The 27,602-nt window shown below is 43.2% G+C and overlaps 1 protein-coding gene across 5 annotated transcripts in view; it reads right to left on the reverse strand.

Moving 5' to 3' along the window:
• The window catches only part of ZNF609 (zinc finger protein 609), a 57,972-nt gene that overhangs the window by 17,090 nt on the left and 13,280 nt on the right, over nucleotides 1-27,602 (reverse strand). For all 5 annotated transcript variants that reach the window (XM_072147921.1, XM_072147923.1, XM_072147922.1 and 2 more), the window contains 2 exons: nucleotides 9,359-9,584; nucleotides 1,641-1,728 (listed from right to left, as the gene is read on the reverse strand). In XM_072147921.1, coding sequence (XP_072004022.1) covers nucleotides 1,641-1,728; nucleotides 9,359-9,584 — 314 coding nt within the window. The remainder of the gene's footprint in view (nucleotides 1-1,640; nucleotides 1,729-9,358; nucleotides 9,585-27,602) is intronic.

The raw sequence follows: 27,602 nt of genomic DNA on the forward strand, positions 1-27,602 counted from the left end.
AAAGATATTTTGCATCACCTATTGTGTTTTTGTGAATATCTGAATGTCTGCATGTGTGGTAGAGGTGTGGGAAGGACCTCCTTATCCTATTTTGAATCCACTCCAGTGAAATTGGGTCTGATCTATTCATTTGTCCTACCATATACTGCCATACTAAAATGGGGATTTTCCTCATCATTCATTACAATGTGCAAATCGCGCATTGCAATGAATTGGTCAAAACGAGACAACCTCAGGTCTTCGTGTTCTTCGCCCATGTGCTGCCAGGAGTTAAATGTCTAAAGCAGCTTTGCAGGAGGCATTAAAATTGTTAACACCTTGCTAGCACCAACAGCAAGTGTTAACCGTGAGCCTTTCTGTCCTCCCACTCCCAATGTGCGCCATGAAGGAGGTGCTGAGCTGTTGTGCCACTTCCTTTTCACAGGACAGCAATGTGACATTATGGGTCATATGGCCTGTTTGCTGCTCAGTACCATTCATGAGGACTGGTAAACTACATTAATAAAGAGCAGCCACTATAAAATGTAAAACACTGTTCTTAGTAGGCAATGAAGAAACCACAATGCGCGTCTGAACCCTATGCTCTTCCCAGATAGGTAATTGGTAGCGTTACCAGGTGCCTGCTATTGATCATTTAAATAGGTTTTAGTTTTTGCACTTAACCCTTTAATGGTGCGTACACATGCTCAGTTTTTCAGATGCAGTTTTTGATGTCCAAACCAGAAGTTGTGTGAAAAAAAGAAAAAAGAGCAATTATATGTTCTCGCCCAATCCACTTGCATTTTGCTTTAAGAACTGCATCTGAAAAACTGAACGTGTGGATGCCCCCTTAAGTGGCAGACTGTGGGCATGAAATTGAAAAAAATGCTATACCCTCCGGTGGCCTCATTGGCTCCTGCAGTGACTGTCTGCTGCAGCTTCTGACAAGTCAAGGAAGATGATGTAATGTTTAGGCTACATTCACACACGTATGGGGGACGTATATACGGCCGATATACGTCCCCCATACACTTCTATGGGCTCACGGCCCACACGTGCGGCACCGTACCGCTCCGTAGCTCGGGAAAAGATAGGACATGTCCTATCTTTTCCCGTGATACGGCGCCTTGCGCTGTATCTTCCTATGGAGAGGGGCGGGGGTGAGCAGCGCTCATCCCCTGCTCCTCTCCGCAGCGCCGATGTATGCCTAGTATGCGTAGTACGGCGGGCATACATCGTGTGAATGTAGCCTTACTGCAAGTGATGTCTGGAACAATCCCTGGACTCAAAGCATGACTGCTAAAGCCAGGGATAGTGCCAGAAGTGACAACACCACCAATGCACAATAGAGAAGTTGGCAAGGTAACCCAGGAACGTCAATCGGAGGGATAAATATTGAAGCATTTACATTACTCCCTTAGGCAGAAGTACCCCTTAAAATTCAGTGTTCAGGTCCTTATTGCGTGCTAAAGAGGGCATTTGGACCTCAGGTTGGTATGAAACAGGCACCCCCTTCACAAGTATAGGAACCATGCAATAGCCAGAAAAGGTCTGCCTACAGATTGGCACACTGCTAGCTGCCATGTATATATACGGACCAGTCCGACAATGGTCTAGATGACAAAAGCCAAGGGTTTTTTTATTATTAAATAAAAACTTACCTAGGCGGGGCCCAATCATGCCGTGTGCAATCTAAAAGGGTGCCTACATAGGTCTTGTTTCTCCAAGTCACATTAACAACCAGCATGCCTGTAAATAGAGGGAAATGAGAAGATAAAAGTCTACTGATCTGAAAAACTACAATTTAAAGTGTTTCAATAACATGGCTGAAGATACTACAAACCTATCCAAGGTCATTATTTGTGGTTACTTTCAGACAGTTTATTTATTGCCATTCTGCTATCCAAGCTGTTGACCAAGAATTAGCCTAAATACATTCAACTACTTCACATTGTTAAAAAAAAGCAAAGAGCACTCAGCATTCACTGAGCAGACTGGGATCTCTTTAAAAGCTTCTTTATTCATGTATGAAAGACATACAGGAAACACGTACCATAAATACTCGAGTATAAGCCGACCCGAGTATAAGCCGAAACCCCTAATTTCAACACAAAAAACTGGGAAAACCTATTGACTCGAGTATAAGCCGAGGGTGGGAAATGCATTGGTTGCAGCCTCCCAGTATATAGTCTGCCAGCCCCTGTAGCATACAGCCTGCCCAACCCCTGTAGTAGGAAAAAAAATAACACTGTACTCATCTTTCCGACGTCCCCCATAGGTCCTCTTCTGTCTCAGACTGTCCCAGACAGAAGAGGACCTACAGGTGATGTCAGAAAGGTGAGTTTTGACTTTATTTTTTAGTTGGCTCGAGTATAAGCCGAGTTAGGGTTTTTGAGCACAAATTTTGTGTTGAGAAACTAGGCTTATACTCGAGTATATAAGGTATTTTTGGCACTCCGCATCTTAGTCATGATGTTATACATGGAAAAACAACAACCACCAGTATAAAGGCTTGTAAAGCAAGCACACTGACCGGGGCCGTGCTCCTCTAGCAGGATCTGCTCTTATTTTAGTTTCTTTTCCCACATTTTTTTTTTTTGTTTGTTTTTTTTTTTACAAAAAAAGGCTTTAAAAATTATACATATGAGCCCGAGGGGCCCTGGGCTTCATAGGTTTTAAAGGAACCTGGAGCCCTTTTAGGCTCATTTGCATAATTAAAACCCCACTTTAAAAAAAGAAAAACCACAGCATAAGAAGCCAAAAAAGGGGGACTCAGGAGGCTTATAAATCTTACGTGATTAACATCTCATTAGCATACATGTGGATTTTAACTTTTAATATATTGTTATAGTTGTTATATTGTATACTCCGCTAAATTGGTAGTTCCCACGGATGGGATCCACTTTGTGGCACGAGTCACATGAGGGTGCCATGAGGTGTACTGTCCTCTTGTGTGACGTAACAAGTGGGGTATTTAAAGAAAATCTACCATCAAAATAAAGTATGATAAACCAGTTACTCCGGTTCCTTGAGGATGGTAATCGTCTTATATTTGTTATCAACCGCCTTCTTCGATCTCAAATCAACTTTTAAAATGAAGCTTTAAAAAAAAGCAATTATGAGCAGAGCAGGTCTCCTCTCCCCCTGCATGTCCTCCTGCTGCAACACAGGCAGAGGTAGTGGGAGACATGATCTGTAACAGCCTGTGACGCTGCAGCACTGAGGGGCTCTGGAAACAACTACCAGAGCCCTTCTGACTCATTAGCATAATCATTTTTTTTTATACTTTAGAAGAAAGGAAGCCATGGATATTAAATAGAAGAAGATTACCATGGTAATGTTGCCTGGATCTATGAGTAAGTGTCCTGTTTTATCATGCTTGATTTCGCGGGTAAATTCCACTTAAATGGTAGTTTTTTTTTTGTATGTATAGAATCATGACTAAGATGTGGAGCGTTGAAATGCATTGATCTATCTTGCATCGTGTTTGCACTATGTCTTTATACGGAAATAAATAAGATGTTAAAAAGAGCCCAGTCTTCCCAGTGAGTGCTGAGTGTTCTTCGCTCTGGACTTTAGTTCTTGTGCACCATAAGACATGGTGGATCCATAGATTGAGGACTTTGAGTGATCTGGCTGGTTACAGACAGCTGACTGTGTTATATCCACAGTGTTGTTGTAAAGATCTATTGCCATGCTCATCTTGTACCACACGCTGATGATAGGTTCATTGAGAATCATCTATTTATTTTATCCTCTAAAGAATGGCTGGACCACTGTACAAGTGACCTTCTGTGTCACCCCTTCATCCTCATAGATAGTAAGAAGGCCCTCACTCCAGTTTCTTTATCCGATTGTGTTATTACCCCATGATATGTACAGCGCTGAAGAATATGATGGCGCTATATAAATAAAGCTTTATTTGTATTATTACCACACAGCATTGCAATGAAAGATGAGAAAAGGACATACAACTGCGAATTGGAGATGTATTCTCCATGCGCCCACATAGTAAGTAAGCAGCGGTTTGTGTATACATGGAGAAGCGGTGGAGGGGAATAGCCGTCAAATGAGCTATAATACACAAAATAGAAAGACTTTGAAAGTTACAAAAAATGTGTGATCCAAAACATCTACACACATGCATCTCCTGGCTACCATTCAGAAAGCAGATGGCTGCACAGCTGCCGGTAGTGGCCATATGCAGACTAGCAGGGAGGAAAACCTCTGTACATTATTAGTACACTTTATCTCATGTACCATAGCATAGCAAGCCCTAAGGAAACCTGCCTACATTAGATCAGACACTCACTGCAGGCCCAGGACCTGCTGCTGTTGCACTGAACATCTGTTAACCCCCTAACGACCAGGCCATTTTGCTCCTTCCTGACAGCCCATTTTGGGTGACTAGTAATTGGTTATAGCTTTGGAGCACTTTAACATATCTAGGTGATTTTGAGACTGTTTTCTCATGACATAAAAATTTGGTTAATATGTTTTGCGAAATGTATAATTTTTTACTTTTACGACACAAACTAACACCAAAATACCGTGATGACTATTATTTACCCAATGACTGCTGTATTTTGACACGGTTTTTCTGTGTCCTCTCATTTTTGTAGGATGTTCTGAGGCTTAGAACTTTAGGTGGGATTTTTCACATTTCCATTAAAAGCGCAAAATCTAATTTACCCATTTTATAAGGTACACACTCAACATATGTAAAACAACTTTTATACAAAGTCGGGTGCAATTTTTAAATTTTTATTTTTTTTGGCTAAATGAATTTATTTTTCAAAAAATTTACACACTCTGTGGCTTAACCCCTTATCACCGACACTAGTTTTCAGCTCAATGACCAGACTCGATTTTTCAAATCTGACACGTCTCACGATAATTGGTTATAACTTCGGAACGCTTTAACATATCCGGGTGATTTCGAGAATGTTTTCTCGTGACACATTGTACTTCATGTTAGTTATAAAATTTAAGTGATAAGTTTTGCGTTTCGTTCTGAAAAAAAGTGAAAATTTGGCAAAAGTTTGTAAAAATTCTTCATTTTCCAAGTTTGAAATGTTCTGGTTTCCAGACAAGATGTAAAACTACCCAAAAAGTTTGATAATTAACATTTACAGAATATCTGCTTTATGTTGGGATGATATTTTATGCTTCCGGTCATTTTTCTAGGATGTTATTAGGCGCAGAACTTTAGGTGCGATGTTTCTTATTTTCATGAAAATTGCCAAAACTCACATTTTGAGGGACAACTCAGCTTCCAAGTGACTTTGTAAGGCCTAAATAATAGTAACACCCCATAAATTACCCCACTATAGAAAGTTCACCCCTCAACGTATGTAAAACAACTTCTATTGTGTCTATTAACCCTTTAAGTGTTTCACATGGGTTAAAAAATATGGACTTGCGATTTAGAAACTATAGAATTTATTGGGAAAATACATTCATTTAGGCCAAAACTGACATTTTCAGAATAAATTAAATGATGAAACCCACTGCAACGCTTGATGCCCAATTCCTCCCGAGTGTACTGATACCCCATATGTGGAGGTGACTGCTGTACGGGCGCACGGCCGAGTATAGAATGAAAGCAGCGCCATTCACAGCAGATTTGTATTGTCACATTGTACGACCTATAAATTTTTATTTTTTTTGGTAATGCGAACATATGAGGGCTTATTTTTTATGGGATGAGATACAATATATAGATAATTCATTTTGGGAGTCTAAAGCTTATTCATGAGATTTTATTAACTATTTCAAGGGGGACACAAACAAAATCATCAATTTTTATTTTCCCCCCGCTCACCGTAACATAAAAATTATATTTTATCTTCATTCTCTGGTTCACTACAATTGCGGTGTTACCTCATTTATATAGTTTTTCTTATTTTTGCTCAATTTTCCTGAGCAAAACCAATATTGGAGAAAATCGCATTGTTTTTACTATTGACAACTTTTCAGGGCCATAACTTCTGTATTTTTCTGTTGTCAGATCTGGTTGAGGACTTATTTTTTGCGAAAACAGTTGTTCTTTTAGGTCGTTTCATATTAGGGAACGTAACTTTTTTTGATAACTTTTTAGAACATTTTTTGTGATGGTGTTTGATGAAAAATTATATATTATGGGAAGTTTTTCGAGTTTTTTTTTTTACGTAGTTCACCGAGCGGGTTCAAGATCGATTTAGATTTATTGTACAGATTGATACAGACGCGGTGATACCAAATATGTACGTGTTTTTGTATTTTATTTACCGTATATTCCGGCGTATAAGACGACCTGGTGTATAAGACGACCCCCCTACTTTCCTGTTTAAAATATAGAGTTTAAGATATATTCGCCGTATAAGACTACCCCTTTTCCAACGCATACAAAACACCGGTAAAAATTAAAAAAAAAAAACATTTGAATTTAACATGGTCCTTTTTTTAATGTAAATTCTTATGACATGCAGGTATATAGCAGGAAAACCAGGAGTATACAGCACAGCCCCCACTAGTATACAGCACAGCCCCCACTAGTATACAGCACAGCCCCCACTAGTATACAGCACAGCCCCCACTAGTATACAGCACAGCCCCCACTAGTATACAGCACAGCCCCCACTAGCATACAGCACAGCCCCCACTAGCATACAGCACAGCCCCCACTAGCATACAGCACAGCCCCCAGTAGCATACAGCACAGCCCCCAGTAGCATACAGCACAGCCCCCAGTAGCATACAGCACAGCCCCCAGTAGCATACAGCACAGCCCCCAGTAGCATACAGCACAGCCCCCAGTAGCATACAGCACAGCCCCCAGTAGTATACAGCACAGCCCCCAGTAGTATACAGCACAGCCCCCAGTGGTATACAGCACAGCCCCCAGTGGTATACAGCACAGCCCCCAGTGGTATACAGCACAGCCCCCAGTGGTATACAGCACAGCCCCCAGTGGTATACAGCACAGCCCCCAGTGGTATACAGCACAGCCCCCAGTGGTATACAGCACAGCCCCCAGTGGTATACAGCACAGCCCCCAGTGGTATACAGCACAGCCCCCACTAGTATACAGCACAGCCCCCAGTAGTATACAGCACAGCCCCCAGTAGTATACAGCACAGCCCCCAGTAGTATACAGCACAGCCCCCAGTAGTATACAGCACAGCCCCCAGTAGTATACAGCACAGCCCCCAGTAGTATACAGCACAGCCCCCAGTAGTATACAGCCAGCCCAGCATTAATAGAAAATAATAAACTTATATACTCACCCTCCGGTGGCCCCGACCTGCAGCGCTGCTCCCCCGATGTCTGGGTGGGTCCTCTTCTGGCTTCGGCGCCCGTCTTCTGTCTTCACTAACTTCGTGCCGGGCGCCGCCATTGTTCTCCCCTGGACGGCGCCTAGTATGACGCGCCGCTGCTGACGTCATACTAGGCGCCGCCCCGGGGAAAAGCATGGCGGCGCCCAGCAGAAGAAAGAAGACTGCGCGGAAGACTATCCGCGCGGACATCGGGGCCAACGGAGGGTGAGTATGCACCCCGATGTCTTTTTGAGGCTGCCGGCAGCTTTTTGAGGCTGCCGGCAGCCATCGCTGTGCAAACACCTGCGATCGGTGCTAGCACCGATCGCGGGTGTTACCGGTAAGCCTTTGCTGCAATATGCAGCAAAGACTTACCGGCTATGGAGAGGGCTCCGCCCGTGAGCCCTCTCCATGCACCGGGACCCGCCGTGTAAGACGATTACCGGCGTATAAGACGACCCCAGAGAAGACAGAAGATTTTTCTGTCTTCAAAAGTCGTCTTATACGCCGGTATATACGGTACTTTATTTGCATTTTATGTGTTACTAGGGAGATTATGGGATTAATGGGTTTATGGGTTTCAATGCTACAATTTTTAGGACTGTACAACCTGTGATCACTTTTTATAGAATTTTTCATAGTTTTCAAAATGGCAAAAAAGTGCAATTTTCGACTTTGGGTGCTATTTTCTGTTACGGGGTTAAACGCAGTGAAAAACCGTTAGTATATTTTGATAGATCGGGCATTTTTGGATGTGGTGATACCTAAGGTGCTTATGATTTTTAATTTATTGTTTGTTTTATTATATTTATATCAGTTCTAGGGAAAGGGGGGTGATTTGAATTTTTAGGTAATTTTTGTATTTTTTTTGTAACTTTTTATTTTTACTATTTTTCAGACCCCCTAGAGTACTTTAACCCTAATCACACATTGTAATCAATGGGTTAAAACAAGACAGCCTTGAGTCTTCAGGAGACCCAAGGCTGTCATGGCAACCAATCGACGACAACGCTCCCCCCCCCCCCCCCACCACCACCTCAATGACGTCTGGGGAGTGACCATCCTCGGCAAGATGGCGGCACCCATGGACAGGTTAATACCACCAATCATGGTTTGTTACCGGTAAGCCTTTGCTGCATACTGCAGCAAAGACTTACCGGCTATGGAGAGGGCTCAGCCTGTAAGTCCTCTCCATGCACTCGCACGTACTATTCAGTCACATGTCGGGAAGGGGTTAATACACTTTTAAAAATTTAAATATTCTGTACAAAAACAATACTTCACTTTCCCATCTTCTGATGCTTATAAATTTTTCATACTTCGGTGTACAAAGCTGTGTGAAGTATCATATTTCACAATATGAGAGGATGTTTTCATTTCTATCATTTTGTGGACTGTACGACCCTTTGTTCACCCTTGCTTAAATTTTTTAGAGGTTTCAAAATAGCGACGACAGGAATAACCATTATTATTATATTTTGGGATGTGGCGATACCCAACATGTTTAAGATTTTACTTGTTTATTTTATATAAAAGTTCTAGGGAAAGGGGGGCTATTTTAACTTTTAGGTTTTAATTCCTTCTATATTTCAGAACCCCTAGGGTACATTAACCGTGTATTTTCCACATCATCTATAAGAGGTTAAAAGTCTTTTGACAGATATTTTATCTTAACCCGCTGTACGGTTTTCCAGAGTAGTACCACAAGCCTATCAACCTGTAAGTAATGTTTATGGTAATTGCTTGTTTTTATAGTTTGACATATATACAATGTTTTCAAACCACTATGAACAGCAGCCCTAAGGGTAATAAGTTAAGAAGTACCCATGTAGAAATAGGTTGCTTCAATATAACTACAATAGTGCCCCACACATTTACATTCCATTTTAGATATTGCTTTGGGGAGTCTTTCTACAATTCACTTTCATGGGGACAAGAAAAACTATTTAACACTATAGGAAGCCATACTACAGCACTAGAGAATGCTGAAGTCATAAGATGCAATAATACAAATCTGTGCTGCAAAGAATGTACACAATAATAGAAAATTGTCAATTATAGTAAATACAATCTTAGCTTACCATCCTCTGTCTCCTGCCACACAATTCCTTCCAAATTAACACTGGTGCCTGGTTCACAAGGTCCAAGGCATTCTGGCTCAGTAGCAAGAGCTACATCACTGGTGTTGACACCCACAGATCTTGTTCGCACCATGATCTGCTCACAGGGAGAGGATATGTCATTGTTTACCATTGGCACCAGAAGATGCAGAGGCAGCCCCGAGGATGAACAAACTGCGGACTCCATCTAAAATAAAGGGTTCAAGAAAAAGTAGAATTAGTGCTTCAGAAATAAAAACATTGCATAGATTACTTACGGCAAACATGTATTGAAAACCTGCATCCAAGGAACATTATTACGCAACTAATGCTAACATAGACCTGTGTGAAGAGGGGTCATTACCCGACCTGGAAAAGGAACGTATGCTTTTCTGAACCACAAACAGACATGTAGTAAGTAATAATATACTTAAATAATAATAATATAGACTTTCAATTCATGATGCTCATTTGACCACATGGATTTAGTCCTAATGCTTTCCCAGCACATGGGAAAATGTTTTTTTTTACACTTTGCACCTTTTAAAATAAATGAATTACAAATCCTGTTATGCAGGAATTAGATTCCAAAGCCAAAACTTAGAGTACAAATAAACTTTTAGTAATATCTATAAACATGCATATACTTTCATCAGATTATTTGACTGCCTGGTGCCAAACCTTAAGGGCTTTACCTATTTTTTGTAATGTGTGTGAAAGTGTGGGAGGCAGAATTCTATCGTATATACTCTAGTATAAGCTGAGTTTTTCAGCACAATTTTTGTGCTGAAAATTCCCCACTCGGCTTATACGCACGGACCTGTCGCTGACCTGGAGCCAGCGCACATGAAGAAAGAAGATGAGCTGCCCAGGTGTTAAAATGGCGAGTACTCGGTTTACTTTTTTTATGGTCACAATATACAGGGGGAACTGGCAGGCTTTATACTACAGGGTGGGGATGCTGGCTATACTAGGAGGCCGTAACCAATACATTTCTCACCCTCGGCTTATACTCGAGTCAATAGGTTTTCCCAGTTTTTGGTGGCAAAATTAGGTGCCTCAGCTGATACTCGGGTCGGTTTATAGCCAAGTACTGTATATACGGTAGGTAATTTACCAATATACATTGATAGTCCTTATAACGTGTTCACATGTAGCGTTTTGGATGCTTTTTCATTGCGTTTTGCCCAATGCATTTGGAATGAGTTTTAAAATGCAATGAAAACTCAATCAAAATGCATCTTGAAAATGCAACCTCACATTTGAATTTGGAGAATTTCTTTTCTGCATACCACAGAAGTAATGTAGTTAAAGGACGGGAATTCCTCTTGGCAAAAACAAGTTCATTACCATGTGACATGTAGAAAAAAAAAAATGGTTGTGGAGCAGATACACAATGAGCCTTTAATTACAGCAGGTCTGCTAATTAGCGAGCAGTCAGGGTGTTAATATGTGCCGCACGCCGAATAATTACCAGGGCTGCTCTTAAAGCTAATAGCTAGCAAATAAAAGTTTTCCTGAGACGGCAAACAAGACTGACTACATGTACCAGTATGATATGTACTACCCGTTTTCTTCACAAGACCACTGATACATCTGTAGAAAACAGATCAACCATTTTTCTGTAGCCCTCAAGATTTCAGATTAGTGAAACACAAACAGTAACAGGATAACATCTGTTTATAATCACAGATCCAATGTACGTGAAAGGAAACAATCATCAAGATTTCTCTGTAAAAAATTATGGTTCCCGATGCAATCAGGGCTTAAAGGATATCTACCACAAGGATGAAGGATTGGCCCGATCACATATGCATTTCAATTACCAGCACCCGATGTCTTGTATCGTTTGAATGTAAGACACCGGGTGCTGGTTACTGATCGCATGCGTTCCACAGAAAGACATATGTGAGCAGACGGACAAAACTACGCCAGGTCCAACCCGACAACAGTTTTAGGAAATGTTCGCAGGTTTTTAGTAACTACCCAAACCAGTGGCTGCACCCCTTCACATCCATGTGGCATTGAGATAGCGTAGTCACATTATCACAATTTCTTGCAGTGCACAATAGTTTTTTTTATTGTTTCAGTGCTTCTATGCCAAAATACTGGCTTAGAAACAGTGTGTTTGGGAGATGCTCTTGTTTGAAGTGACTAAATTGAGTTTCCAAAAAATTCTGATGCAACATGTTAACATGACCTCTGATGAAGTATCATAGCAGACTGCCAACTTATCAACATACCATAGAAACTAGAGGCGGCATGTACAAGAACAAATGGAGCTTCCAATGTGCAGAAACACAACAGCACTGGATAGGTTGAAACCCAACCCGTCTGAACAGCTCTCTGATAAATATAAAATGATATATATTCTTATATTGTTGATATACGATATTCAATATTAGGATCAGATTTGTCTAGAAGTATATGTAGATCATTGTAACTTCTTAGAAGAATCCTTTAAAAAAAATAGACACAACCAAACCACTATCCCCTGATTTGTATACATCAATCCTTTGACTAGTGACAGAATGAGTAACTTTGTTTCTAGTGTAGAGCCACCTGACAAGAGCCCTCTGTACTACAGCAGCTTAAGATGGGCATAATAATAATAATAATAATAATAATAATTCTTTATTTATATAGCGCACACAGATTACGCAGCGCTGCACAAAGCATGTCAAATTGGTCCCTGTCCCCATGGGGCTCACAATCTAAACAACCTAACAGTATGTTTTGAAGTGTGGGAGGAAACCGGAGTACCCGGAGGAAACCCACGCAAACACGGAGAGAACATACAAACTCTTTGCATACACAGCACTCACAGCTCACTATCCGCTCTTAAGCCTGGTAATATTTTCTGAAAGATTTGCTGTGAGCAGTTATTTTCCTGTGAATGTCAAGTGGCATGGTTGATGTGTTTTCTGCTACTTACAAGCTGTGCCGCCTGCCCTGTGGCTTAGAAGAGGTTAACCTGATTTAATGCACGTCAGTAGTCTCAAGCAGCAAGGCGTTTAATGAACCAGGAGAGGTGGTAATGGAGGTGGCGAAGGGAAGAGTAAAATCTGGGAGTGTGAAGGAGACGATGGCACAATTAGAAAGCCTTTTATAATCAGGATCTTTATGGCAGCTTGGAGGATTTGTGCAGATTATTTACATACATACACATGTACCGCATACACAGGAACATAATGAGATTTGGAGAGAAATTTGCACAGTATCACGTGCAGCCTCATGGCACACACAGACATGTACTCACCTGACAACTCACCCCTCCTCCATACATTCCCCCACCGCTCATAATCACTACCAACCTCACAGAGGAGCAGGAGCTCTCAGGCGCAAGGACACGACAGCCGGCAATTCTTTATTTTACCATTACCTGCAGGTTGGGAGGAGACGGCGTGTGCCTGGAGACCGAGGAAGGGGTGGCTAGTAGCCCCTTAACACCTACAATTATAGAGGTCTTGGGAGCGATACCATTGAGAGGGAATAGGGACAGAAAAACAAAGGAGGAAGAGAAACAAGTGCCATGGTGAAACAGAAATAAAAACAAGTGAAATGCTCTGGAACATAGATTCACATGATCCAGAACAAAACCTTCTGCAGACAATACACTTGACTTCTACCATTGTCATCTGCATGGCAACCATTTGCCGGCTGTCATGTTAGCAATTAGAAAACTGGCCTTGAAGGTCCCTGCTGGGAGGATTTCTCCTCACCTCACAGGAATGTGTCATGTGTATGTCTTACACCGTGTGGGAGGGAGAAGTGATACTACTAGTATAATCCGCCACCGAGATCAGAAATGTAGTCATGGTTAGGTTATATCCTGCAAAATATATATATGGGGAGATATAGATAAGATGCCGTAAACACATCTAGTGTTTAAATTGCTTTTTGAAATGAGGAAATGCATTTGCAGTCGGCACTGGGCACCATACATTTTGCATTGTTTACTTGCAATGTATAGGAATTTTTTTTTTATAATATACACCTTTTCTCAAGTAGTTAGTGTTGTCCACAGCAACCATATGACCAATTCAACTAAAATTTGAGAGGAAATCCTTCTGGTTTCTATGGGCGACAACTGTACCAAGTCTCGAGTTCTTGGCACACTCCAGGTAATAGGCACTGGCATTCATAGGGTCACACTGACAAAAACAGGGATGGAAGCTGGTTCAGCAGGTTCCCCCCACCCAGCGGCAGTGACAAGGTAAATAAACAGTAGCTGTACCTGTGGGACCTGTGTGTAGTCACTACACACAGAGGAACGCTTCACTTTGTACACAATTTAGGATATGGGGGAGGGAGTAGAAAGGTATAACTAGCCCATGGATAATATAATGATCGTGCAGTGGACCCTTTACACTCATCAAACATATCTCTTTCAGGAAATGGACATGGGGCAACCATCTGAAGGTCGCCTTGTTTTAACAACCACTTTGCCTCCGTGGTTATCTCATACAATCCAGTGAAAAATACACAAGTGTATTAGTAGTGCCCAATATCCTTCCTTCTTGCACAGTTAGGCTGCGTTCATAAGAGGCGTTTATATATGGCATTTTGAAATGCAATACGCAAACTGAGGAAAGGGGAATTTGCTTTTGTTACATTAAATGTTAATGCATTGCGTTAACATTACAGTTAACAGTAACGTAATTGGGGAAATCTCCTCTCCTCAGAGGACTACATGTGAAGGCAGCCCAAGGCCATATTCATACAGATGTAATGGGATCATGGACCCCAATTGAGCTCTATGGCACCCGTTCACATGGCAGTGAGCACAAGGAGTCTCACCACACTGCAACCAAGCTGGGTGGCCCTGATGCAAAGCATAGGACACGTCCTATATTTAGGTGGATTTGCGGTGTGGCTGCTATTGTTTCATTAGAGAAGAGAGGGGGGGGGGCACTAACTCCAACTCCCTTCTCTACCGGCCCTGTGCTCGCCTTGGATCCGGTCCGGCTAAGCACACGTGTGAATGTAGCCTAAAACTGATTGTCAAAGAAACAGCCCTTTTACCCTCGTACACAGAATTCCTGCACCGTGGACTGCCAGATAACACAGAAAGATACACATGCCCCTGACTCACTACATGTGCTCGTGGCTATATCCAATTTTCTATGGATGATGCGGTTACCACAGCGAGCGGCACCTAAAATGGCAGTTGTGTGCATTCCAAAGAGAAATTTAACAGTCATGTGACTAGAGTGGGAGGAGTTTGAATAACAGAAAATAATAAAACAGCAACAAGAGACAATTTCATGAGACATGCAGTTTTCACATAGGAGTTTGTTATGGAAGCAACTTAAATTGGACACTGAGCCTTTACTGTATGTTCAATGGGGGACATTTATCAGGGCACATATGCACTGTAGAAACATATCGGTCCGAGGTCCATCCTTGTACGGTAAGCGATGCGCTAGAGCTACACGTGACCGCACCCTAAACAGTTTGCTATTATTTGAAGCAGGCATGGAGGGGTGTGAAGGGAGCGTGCCTGGGGTGGAGTAGGTGGGCTAGCTATCGTCTGTGCACGCTCAGACCTTATTGAGTGCAGGTGATAGCGCATTTCTAAGCCAGGCCCTGCTGTGGCCTCCTGATATATCCAGCACAACAATGGGGGAGGGAATAAATATAAATATATAAAAATAAATATATAAATATAACATTCAAGTCTATGGAGACCCATCAAATATATACTGCAAGAGCACTTTGCTTTTAAAGAGAACCCGTCATGCAAAATAACCCCCCTAAACTAAATATATTTTCATAAACTGCCATTAGAGAGCATTGCCACTATCCCTTCATTGTCCCTCTACATACCTGTAAACCTAAGCAATGAGGTCCTAAAGCTGTATGCAAATGACCTGTGAAATGTCCAATGAAGCAATAGCATATTCAAGCTGTCCACATTATTCATGAGTGGGAGGCACAGCCACACCCCCAGTGCGTGACTGACAGCCTGTATAATGATGTGAGGCTGTATAATGATGTGCTTCCTGGTGCTGGTGGCCACGCCCCCTGCAGCCTGTGTGTGCATGTGTGTGTGTGTATAGGAGAGATACAACAGCTCCAGGCAGCCATGTTACAGCAGAACATGTCAGATTCATGTGTAGCTGATGTCTGCGTCTCTCATCTGTATATTAGAAAAATGCAGCATGTCAGCAGATGCAGCACACACTAGCCATGCTTTACTATACATTACACACAGACATGAGCAGGGGGAGGAGAGGGGAGGGGGAACAGGGGTGACATCACTGCGTCTGACCATGTGACCAGCCTCATTTACATGATAAAAAATAGATTTTACAATGAATAATGTATGAAATAACTAGATAAAGGCTGGGATCCTTGTGAGCTGCTCCAACAGGTAGAGGTGACAGGACAAGTGACACAGACCTGATGACAGGTGTCCTTTAACTGATCCATTGTTTTTTTGTTTGTTTTTGAAACATTAAAAAGAAGAGTAAAACAATTACAATGACCATGTGACAAAAAACAAAACCCATTGAAATCTGAAATAAAAATAGTCAGTTTTCACAGACCAAACTGGTGATTTCTGCAATGCTACTGGTATAGCACTCAATGAAAGGAAAACTCCGGTTTCATGCCTTTTTCACATGTTGATTGAGAATTGTGCTCTGCAATGCAAGCAAATCCGGAGCACATAAACCTAAACCCATTCATTGGTCTACATCTAAACACAATTTAAATGCACAGTGTAAACATGGCCTGAGGCTGCGTTCATGCATCACATTTTTACTGCATTTTGAAATGCATTACAAACGCAAATGGGAAATGCATCAAAAAACCTGCATGCCTTTTTGTAAGTAGCAACACATGTTATCTCTTGTAATAATAAAGATTTAAGAGGATGTTCCAAGCTTTCAAATTACCCCATATCTATAGGATAGGGGATATCAAGCAATGACAACAGTTGAGAACCACATGGATCATGAAAACAGGACCCCTAGCAAATGCCTTCACTGCTGCCTTCATTTAATTTCAGACACTCCCATACTATTGAATGGAGCTACAGGACCCATGGCCATTAGGGAGAATGGGAATCCTGTTGTCCAGACTGATAGGGTACTGTAATCACCAATCAGCTCATCATCCCATATCCTGCAAATTATACCTGTAATATACCATGTAAAGCTAAAATAATTTCACATGCAGACCAAATATAAAAAAGTCAATGTTTAAAAACGTGTAGAAAAAAAAAGTTTGGAAACTCCGCCAACTCCTCAGAAGACGCCTATGTCAGTTAAGGGCTTTATTTAGCAAATTGGCAGCGTTATTTTTTGAAGTGTGGTTTTAATTCCCCTGCTTCTCTGCCTGAGCTTAAAACGTCTCCTCCTTGTTATTTGGTCTTAGAACGGGGTTAGTCCGACATTCTGCCAGCTCAGAGCTCGCCGAGCCAACAACAATAAATCGACAGATTAAAAAGGCATTAGGGCTGCATTCCATGGAGGATCAGCTCAGAACATGGATGTGCTCCCGCAGCCTAGTGCAGAGCTAGGGGTGCGAGAGGCCAGAAGACGTCTGGAAGTTAGGCATCATCTAAAGACAACAGACACATGACCACATACTGTCAAGTGTCCCAACAAATCCAGGCATACGTCATTCAAAGCAGCATTACAAAGTAGATAAGCAGTATTTGAAGTTATTAGGAATAAAAAGTATAGAATTATATACATTTCTATGGAACTTTGTAGTCCTATAAAGCCAAATCAAGGATAAATCCCTGCCAGGACAACCCATCAAAACATACTGGCCCACATGTATTATCCTCATTATGCCAGTGTTCAGGCACACTTTGCACAGAAATACATGTGAAAACTGCTTGCACATGTATTTCTGAAGTTTTTGCGCCAGAGTTTAGACATGGTAGACACAGTGCAGCCGTGACACAAAACTCTTCACCTAAGGGCGTTCTGGTGTCAATTTGCTCACATTTATGTCAAAAGTGAGTGCATCAAAAAGGAAAAAAAAAAAAAACTGGTACACTCAGTTTAAGCGAGACTGGTGCACACAGGGTGTGGCAGATTATTGAAGACCATGTGCTGTACTATGCACATTAGTGAGGCGAACTGATAAATCTGGGCCATTAACACTCCCTATGTTTGATAAGCGCGAGGGGGGGGGGGGGGGTGTAATTACAGCTGCACTAGTAATCCTGACACAATTCAAGGAGACATACCATGTATAGTGGAGTATAAACCGGCCAATTATAAGCCAATGAAACAAATTTTACCACATAAAACTGAAAACGTATTGACTTCAGTATCAGCCTAGGGTGGGAAATGCAGTAGCTACTCTTTTATAAAAAGGTCCACAGCAGCCTCGCCTCACTAATAAAAGGTCCACAGCAGCCTCGCCTCACTAATAAAAGGTCCACAGCAGCCTCGCCTCACTAATAAAAGGTCCACAGCCGCCTCGCCTCACTAATAAAAGGTCCACAGCAGCCTCGCCTCACTAATAAAAGGTCCACAGCAGCCTCGCCTCACTAATAAAAGGTCCACAGCAGCCTCGCCTCACTAATAAAAGGTCCACAGCAGCCTCGCCTCACTAATAAAAGGTCCACAGCAGCCTCGCCTCACTAATAAAAGGTCCACAGCAGCCTCGCCTCACTAATAAAAGGTCCACAGCAGCCTCGCCTCACTAATAAAAGGTCCACAGCAGCCTCGCCTCACTAATAAAAGGTCCACAGCAGCCTCGCCTCACTAATAAAAGGTCAAAAGCAGCCTCGCCTCACTAATAAAAGGTCCACAGCAGCCTAAGCAAAAACATGTAGCGGAACCAGCTTCACACAACCATCCAAGGTCAGTAAAAACATAGCAATTCATTTCATATTCGCTAAAAATTCACAGAGGCAGATGAACATATAGGAGAACACAGACATACACAGCGTAAATGCCTATGCGTTTCGGAAAAAATCCTTCATCATGGCAAGCCTACTCCCATTAATAAAAGGTTCACAGTAGCCTCCTCTCACTAATGCCCACAGCCAGCCTCGCCTCACTAACTAAAGATCTACAGCAGCCTCCCCTCACTAAAAAAAATGTCCACAGCAACCTCCTCTCACTAATAATGCCCACAGCAGCTGCCTCATTAATAATAAAAAAACACAGCCGCCTGATGACATCATACAATGCGTGATCTATATCAGGAGAATCTCCTGACTAATTTTTACAACTAAAAGCTGGAAAACATACCTCTTTTTAAAGCAATTTTACATGGATGAATTGTGGGTAAGAAGGTATTTGATTAAGAAATTTATTTTTTAAGTTAAACTGTTTTATGTCCCAGCATTTTGTTATATATATATATATTTTTTTTTTTTTAATAATCCGACTGATGTGTAGAAACACAGGCCACAATAACAGGTGTAAATTAATCCTAGTTAATCCATACAAATGATTGTGATTGCATTTCTTCTGCAGAGAAAAAATTATAGATTGCGGTTTCTAAGGAGATGAAAAGAAAAATCCATTTTTCAATTACTATTGATCAGCAACATGTACACGATTTGTGGAGACGTAAAAGTTCGGAAGTATCAAAAAAGCATTTCAAAACCAGTGCAAGGGCCAAAGGTCACTAAGGCAATGTATAAGGTATACGTGTGCTCAATAGAAAGCTCCCACTTACATACAGAGGAGGGAGGGGGGGGATTTATCAGCAAGTGTCTGAGATAAAACTGTTCTAGTTACCCATGGAAACCAATCAGAGCTCAGCGTTAATATTATAAACAGCTGTGGGAAAATGAAAACCATAAAAAACTCATTGTACTGTTTTCAAGAAGACCCTAAGTATTATACATGAAGAATGCCAAGCATGGGTCTTTATCTACAAAGAGGGTTATCGATCTCTGATCTGTCATCGTCTACTGGGCCTGAAGAACTTCCAAGAAGGAATTTCTACACCCTAAGGGTGAAGACACACATGGCGTTTTTGGGCCGTTTTTACTAAGTGCGTTTTCAGATCGTTAAAAACGCATGCGTTAAAAACCGCATCGGTTTTTGTCCGTTTTTCATTGCGCAATTTCGGAAAAACTGACAAAAATGCATGCGTTTTCAAAAAACGCATGCGTTTTTAAAAAAACGGATGCGTTTTTTAACGCATGCGTTTTTAACGATCTGAAAACGCACTTAGTAAAAACGGCCCAAAAACGCCATGTGTGTCTTCACCCTAAGGCTGCATTCACACACATGTATGGGGGACATATATACAGCTGAGGTATATATGGCCGATATACGTCCCCCATACACTTCACTTCTATGGGCTCACGGCACACGTGCGGCACCGTACCGCTCCATAGCCCGTAGAAAGATAGGACATGTCCTATCTTTCTACGTGAAACGGCAGAGTGTGCTGTATATGCCTATGGAGAGGGGCAGGGGTGAGCTGCGCTCATCCCCTGCTCCTCTCCTCAGCGCCGATGTATGCCCGCCGTCCTACGGTACGGCGGGCATACATCGTCTGAATGTAGCCTTAGGCTGCAGTCACACGAACGTGTGCCCACATGACTACGGCCAGGCGCGCTGGAGGAGATGAAAGGTGAGAAAATAGAGCCACTCCGTAGAAAACAGAGCCGCACGGCAATTATTACGGCCGATGATAGAGCATGCTTTATCTTTTTCTCAGCCACGGTACAGTGAGCATGCATAGAAGCCTATGGAGGACGTGCATCTGGCAGCAAATTTGCAGCCATATCTAACACCCCCCCCCCCCCATACATTCATGTGAATCCAGCCTTATCAGAGATTAATCAGTGGCTCCACACCAGTTTTCCAGGGTACAAGCACAGATATAGTAAATTCTTGCGAACTGCAGTTACATCATGAGGTCTAATTTCTCACATTCTATCAATTTCTGTACGGTTGACCAAAATGAGGACTGCAAATGTCCAATACATTCGGCAAACATCCAATCAATCTGTTAGCCAATCTCAACAATGTGGCATGTAAACAGCATCTGCAAGAAATCTCCATTTTAAGGATTACAAAATTTTAGTTTTAGGACAATGATAACAGATGAGGAATCTGACAATCGTTTCTGTCTAGATATATGTATAAAGAATTCCCACCCGTACCATAAAATGTCATACATGTATATAAACAGCAGAACATACAAGTATTACCTGCAGGTCTCCGGAGTTCATGCATGTAACATCTGTTAGGAATCACACTTAGGATCCTCTGCACTACACAACAGCTTCTCAAAGTAGCTCCATCCGGTTTTGTGAAACTATTACTACTTTGAATAATTGGCACATGTCCACCCCTCTGCCTAGGGGATGCCCGTGTTTAAACAAACCTTCTCCTTCATTTGTGTTACATATAGAAAATACTTTTCCAGATGGTTGCCCGACGCTAATGTGATCCATCCGTACAATTGGAGGGTATAATAACCAAGCTTAAGTGGGTCCCTCTGAAGAAAAAGGGCAGGATCGAGAATCTGCAACCTAACAACTAAATCTTACAACAAGTCAAAATCTACACATTAGGGAATTGCATAAGCAGCAATTCCCTGATATGCTATTCTTAATTGCTCCCTTGGTAATGTGATAATTGCAAAGAAATCAGATCTACTCTATTGCCCAGCAAATCTATCAGCAGACTACAAGACACAAAACAGCTGCTTGAATCAACCCAGAAATGGAGCACACAATACACCTTCCTCTCTTCTGATTCATGTTGGAGACAAGATTTGGTTGCATAGATTACAACTTTCTAGATTTTTTTGCTCATACAATTCAGAGAACCCATGCACGCTTGACCAAGCTGAGCGTGCAGGAGTATAGGAAGCTCGGGGATGTATAGCCATTGGTCGTACTCCAGAACCTACAAATACTTGTGCAGTCTTGTCAAAGCACCACACACGTACAATTCAAATATGACCAACCCATTGTTCTCCAGGCATCTATCCGCCTATGGATGTCATGGAGCCACCCCTCACCAACCTTTATGTAATGACTACAGTCATTCTAAGGCATTATAGTGATGTAAAGGCAGAAAACTTTCGGCAGATACCTGACAGTAGAAAGGAGAGCATTTTGCAAAAAAAAAAAAAAAAAGCTAATTTGGGGAATGGCTTTTTTTTTTGTGTTTTAGAAAACAGAAAATGAACAGAATATATCAAGGTGCTGTCATATGGTGCGTTCCTTGTGTTCACATTTTCAAATCTGCTATACTTCCAGAATTAAAGAAAAGCGGATTCAAACCAGCCAAACGCATGGTAAATATGCAAAAAAAAAAAAGGCAAACATGTTCAAAGCGCACCATGTGACCGCACCTTCAGCCCTTGAAAAAACAAATTAGCACAGGGCCCAAAAATAAAATTGTGTGCATGAAGCCCATGAAATCATCAGATTTCCGCTTGTTTCTGATACTTGTGAAATGGCTGCAGGATTAATGTGAGCAGCTACCCTAAGGGTTAGTTTATCTATGCAGCTGTTTACATGCAGTAAGATTCGTATCCTCCTAATTTAGTGTGAAATGCTCAGTAAGCTGGTCTCAAATGCAGCCCCATTTGTGTGACGTAGCAGCCTCTGAGCACATCTCTTCCCCTGATGTATTGCACATCACAGGCCTCTTATCTTGGCTGACCCCTGGTGATATCTCCTTGTCTCAGGAGATTTGTTTCATGTGAAAAATACAGAGGCTCTTCACAGATGTTTCAGCAGGCCCTGTAGATCCTGCACAATCTCAGGTCATGGATTGAAGCTCTCATTCCTATTATTTTAGGTGATCAGCTTATTGCTCTATGTCGTCTTATTTATGTGTATGTCTCCCATGATCTGTAGAGTGCTACAGATTATAATGACGCTATATTAGGATTATTATAGGTTGCTGAAGCTGACCTCCGATCTTGTGCTATAAAGGAGGAGCTTTTGTCATATGTGATGTCTTTCCAGAATGGTTCATCAGCATATTTTGGGCAGTGTATGTCTCCACAGAAAATGTAGGAATAGGGGTGCTGTCACACGTACCGCTTTGATTCCAAAGGTGAACAGGGGTGTGCCACGGCATGATCGCGTATGTGTTTTTATGGAAAAAACAGTCCTTACCATGAGGGTTGGGTCACACGTGGTGTTTTGGGGTTGCATGTGTTTTACATGCAACCATGCGCTTCGGTGCTCTGAGGGTGCGTTCACATGTGGCGCTCTGACGCATGAGTCTTTGGGGCAGATTTACTTACCCGGCCCATTCGCGATCCAGCGACGCGTTCTCTGTGGTGGATTCGGGTCTTCCGGCGATTCACTAAGGCAGTTCCTCCGACGTCCACCAGGTGTCGCTGCTGCGCTGAAGTCCACCGAGGCCCGCCGGAGTTCACGATCCTATACTTGGTGAAGGTAAGTGAGTGTCCCGCGACACTTTTTTTTTTTTTTTTTAATGCGGCGGTTTCTCCAAATCCGTCGGGGTTTCGTTTGGCCACGCCCCCGATTTACGTCGCGTGCATGCCGGCGTCGATGCGCCACAATTCGATCACGTGCTCCAAAAACCCGGGGCAATACAGGTAAAAATCGGAAATATTAGGGTAACACGTCGGGAAACCGCGAATCGGGCCCTTAGTAAATGACCCCCTATATGTTACTATGTCTTTGGCTGCTCTGAAGCAGCATAGTAACATGAAAATGCATGTGCTTTAGTCACATGCGTCAGAACGCCATGTATGAACGCACCCTGAAAGCGATGCGATTGAGGTCATCAGAGCGTCTTTTGGCTCTGGTGGGTTATAATATATTCATGTGTCATCCCGGCCGCCCCCGGTCTCACTGTTCTCCCTTCGCCCCTAGACTTGCAGACAGCTGGGGATGTCACTGCGGTTGGCGGGGGGGGGGGGGGGGGGGGGGGTGCAGAGCAGCGAGAGAAGGGGGCATCGCGGTGGCCCGAGCACTTCAGGCTCATTTATACATTTTTATAAAGTTATTTTTAGTGGAATACAGTCATTCTAGGATTACAGAAAAAAATATATAATTCCCAAGACAATGTAACAAGCATTTCATTGAGGGCATTTACCATCAGTAAATCTTCCAATCTTCCAAAAAAGAAAACCGCTTTCAAAGCATCAACAATCTGCTAAATATTTACGAATATTGTCTGAAATGTCGCACAAATGTCAGATTTTTGAGCCTTAGTTTTTTTGCGATACTGAAGTTGCAATCATTATATCATTGTATTTCGTCCACCATGATATTCTCCAACATCATGGGGATCGCACCGGCTCAGAAGCAGAACCCATGTGATCTGTGCAGGAGGCCGGCTTTACGCGAGAGCAGAGCCTCTGCACTTACAGACAGAATCGCAATAGTCATGCTTCCAGCTGTTTAACCCTTAAGACACCCAAAGGGGTCACCCACCTATTCACCCTACGATTGCAGCTCAAGAACTTTTCAAAATGTGTAATGGCACCCAAAAACAACTTACCGTATATACTCGAGTATAAGCCGACCCAAGTATAAGCCGAGGCCCCTAATTTTACCACAAAATACTGGGAAAACCTATTGACTCGAGTATAAGCCGAGGGTGGGAAATGCATTGGTCACAACCTCCCAGTATATAGCCAGCCCCTGCCCCAGTGTATATAGCCAGCCAGCCCCTGCCCCAGTGTATATAGCCAGCCGGCCCCTGCCCCAGTGTATATAGCCAGCCGGCCCCTGCCCCAGTGTATATAGCCAGCCGGCCCCTGCCCCAGTGTATATAGCCAGCCGGCCCCTGCCCCAGTGTATATAGCCAGCCGGCCCCTGCCCCAGTGTATATAGCCAGCCGGCCCCTGCCCCAGTGTATATAGCCAGCCGGCCCCTGCCCCAGTGTATATAGCCAGCCGGCCCCTGCCCCAGTGTATATAGCCAGCCGGCCCCTGCCCCAGTGTATATAGCCAGCCGGCCCCTGCCCCAGTGTATATAGCCAGCCGGCCCCTGCCCCAGTGTATATAGCCAGCCGGCCCCTGCCCCAGTGTATATAGCCAGCCGGCCCCTGCCCCAGTGTATATAGCCAGCCGGCCCCTGCCCCAGTGTATATAGCCAGCCGGCCCCTGCCCCAGTGTATATAGCCAGCCGGCCCCTGCCCCAGTGTATATAGCCAGCCGGCCCCTGCCCCAGTGTATATAGCCAGCCGGCCCCTGCCCCAGTGTATATAGCCAGCCGGCCCCTGCCCCAGTGTATATAGCCAGCCGGCCCCTGCCCCAGTGTATATAGCCAGCCGGCCCCTGCCCCAGTGTATATAGCCTGCCGGCCCCTGCCCCAGTGTATATAGCCTGCCGGCCCCTGCCCCAGTGTATATAGCCTGCCGGCCCCTGCCCCAGTGTATATAGCCTGCCGGCCCCTGCCCCAGTGTATATAGCCTGCCGGCCCCTGCCCCAGTGTATATAGCCTGCCGGCCCCTGCCCCAGTGTATATAGCCTGCCAGCCCCTGCCCCAGTGTATATAGCCTGCCAGCCCCTGCCCCAGTGTATATAGCCTGCCAGCCCCTGCCCCAGTGTATATAGCCTGCCAGCCCCTGCCCCAGTGTATATAGCCTGCCAGCCCCTGCCCCAGTGTATATAGCCTGCCAGCCCCTGCCCCAGTGTATATAGCCTGCCAGCCCCTGCCCCAGTGTATATAGCCTGCCAGCCCCTGCCCAGTGTATATAGCCTGCCAGACCCTGCCCCAGTGTATATAGCCTGCCAGACCCTGCCCCAGTGTATATAGCCTGCCAGACCCTGCCCCAGTGTATATAGCCAGCCGGCCCCTGCCCCAGTGTATATAGCCTGCCGGCCCCTGCCCCAGTGTATATAGCCTGCCGGCCCCTGCCCCAGTGTATATAGCCTGCCAGCCCCTGCCCAGTGTATATAGCCTGCCAGACCCTGCCCCAGTGTATATAGCCTGCCAGCCCCTGCCCCAGTGTATATAGCCTGCCAGACCCTGCCCCAGTGTATATAGCCTGCCAGACCCTGCCCCAGTGTATATAGCCTGCTAGACCCTGCCCCAGTGTATATAGCCTATAGTTTGGGTTTTACAGCACATTTTTTGCTGTAAAACCCTGGATGCCTCCTTCCGTTTTGTGCTCTGCTGTGGCCCCTAAAGTAGTTTACATTGTCACATGGGGTATTGCCGTACTCATAAGAAACTGCACAACAAAATCTGAGAAGGGTTTTCTCATTTATCCTGCATGAACAGGACTAAATCATTTTGTCAAAATTAAAAAATTCCAAATAGAATCTCCGTTTTGTTTTAATTCTTGTGAGAAGCTTAAACGGTTAACAAGCTTACCAAAGGCTGTTTTGAATAGTTTGTGGGGAGTTTCTAATAGAATTTTGAAAACGCATGTATTTCTACTCGTTTACCATGTGTTGGGCTGGTTTCAGTCAGTTTTTCTTCATTTCTGGAAGCATAAGAACCAAGAATGCACCAAGAACGGACCGTGTGACAGCACCCTGAAGCTGCAAATTACAGAGCAGGTTCTATTCCTGTCCGGCAGTCTTTTCAGCCATTATCACAGGAGCTGATGACACATTGGTTTGTTGTTTGAGGCCCGATATTGTAGGACGATTAGGTGTAGGTAGCTTTATTCTGACACAATTTTCCCCAAGTACAAAAGGATCAGTATGTTAAAACTAACTACTACGGTAACTACTAATTGACACTCCTATTCATACAACAAAATTAGACGGATATCCTCAGGTGCAATTTTAGAATCTAAAGTATAGGGTTAAAGGCAGTAGATGACAAAACCATCTGAAAGAAAAGATTAAGAAAAAAAAAAAGACACATGAACCTTAGAAACTCCTGTGTGGAGTGCATGGCGCTGCAGCCATTCTATGTGGAAACACTACTTTGCTCCCTGAGGGGATCTTTAGAAGAGGAGCAAACCGTCTCACACTTTTATCAGACCGACTACATGACCATGGATGACATTTAGCTGTAGCCACCAACTCTTATCTATCCATCATTCTAGTATCTCCCTACCCTGCTCCACTTCTCTATATCCTCCATCTGCTGGAACTACTCTGTCACACTTATTCCTGGTCTGCCATCTTCTCTTGTCCTTGTTCTGTAGAGATGAGGCAGAGGGAAGAGATGATGACAGTGGAATACAGTCTGCCAGCGGACAGAGGGCACAGCGACCACTGCAATGCCATTACCATGGCAGATTACATACGTTCTCACTGGGATAAAAAAAACCTTATTCAAAGTGGGTAGATTGTTTGTTTTGGCTTGTGAGATATGGGGCACATTTATGAGGGTTTTTTACGCCTGAAATAGGCATTTTTCTCCCATCATGCCCAATTGGTTTTAAGTGGCATAGCAAGCAGTGAAATGAGTCTGCACGGGCGTAAAAGCCCCGTACTTTCAACCCTTCAGGCACAATTCTATTCCAGGCCAGATGGAACTGCCCATTGGATCTATCAGAACCTCTGATAAATCCCGCTGCTGGCAGAGGAAACCATCATAAGCAGTCATGCATAGTGCCAGCGAATGATAAATATTCACCCATGGAATATTTTATAATGGATGGCCAAGACTGAATAACGAATGGATGTCTCAAATTAGCCATTGCTTATGCCATTGCCCTTTAGAGTTCAAAGATAAACTAATATCTGATTTTACCCAATTAGCTAGCCGCCCCCTTGGGTAGGGCATGAAATGTCCTTTCTAGAAGTCATATAAAACAATGTGCATATTCAGTAGGGGAGTAGTTTCACATGAGGTACACACAACAGTCATATTGGCATGAGCATAGCCAATTGTCCAGAGAAGCTAAGCTGAACCGACCCATCCAATGCAAACCAATAAAAGCTACATAGAAGTAAAGGTGCTGTGTCTGTCTTGCAACACTAGGCCTTCACATGGAAACATAAAATACCTCATCAGACATGTAAAATGAAAAGGAAATCAAAAATTTGCATTCACTATTCCCTTTAGTGACATTTATAAGCACCTGCTGCAGTCACCTCCTTACAGCAGGAAGTCTCCCAGATTTTTCCTACTGCCATGGAAAGATGCAAAGTCCATAATGATGTGATAATATTTGCTTTCTTAAGGTGATGCTTTTAAAGTCCTATTGATAGTACAGCTCAACACTGAACATACAAAGAATTACTTTCAACCAAACGAGTGCTCACACAGCAGTAATCACTGGACACACACTTGTTCCCTTATTCCTATGTGGCTAAACGGACTGTACACGTTATTTTAATAGGGGGATGAATGATAGGTGTCAGGGGAAAGAAATGC

This window comes from Engystomops pustulosus, chromosome 4 (assembly GCF_040894005.1).
Source record: "Engystomops pustulosus chromosome 4, aEngPut4.maternal, whole genome shotgun sequence".
Lineage (NCBI taxonomy): Eukaryota > Metazoa > Chordata > Amphibia > Anura > Leptodactylidae > Engystomops > Engystomops pustulosus.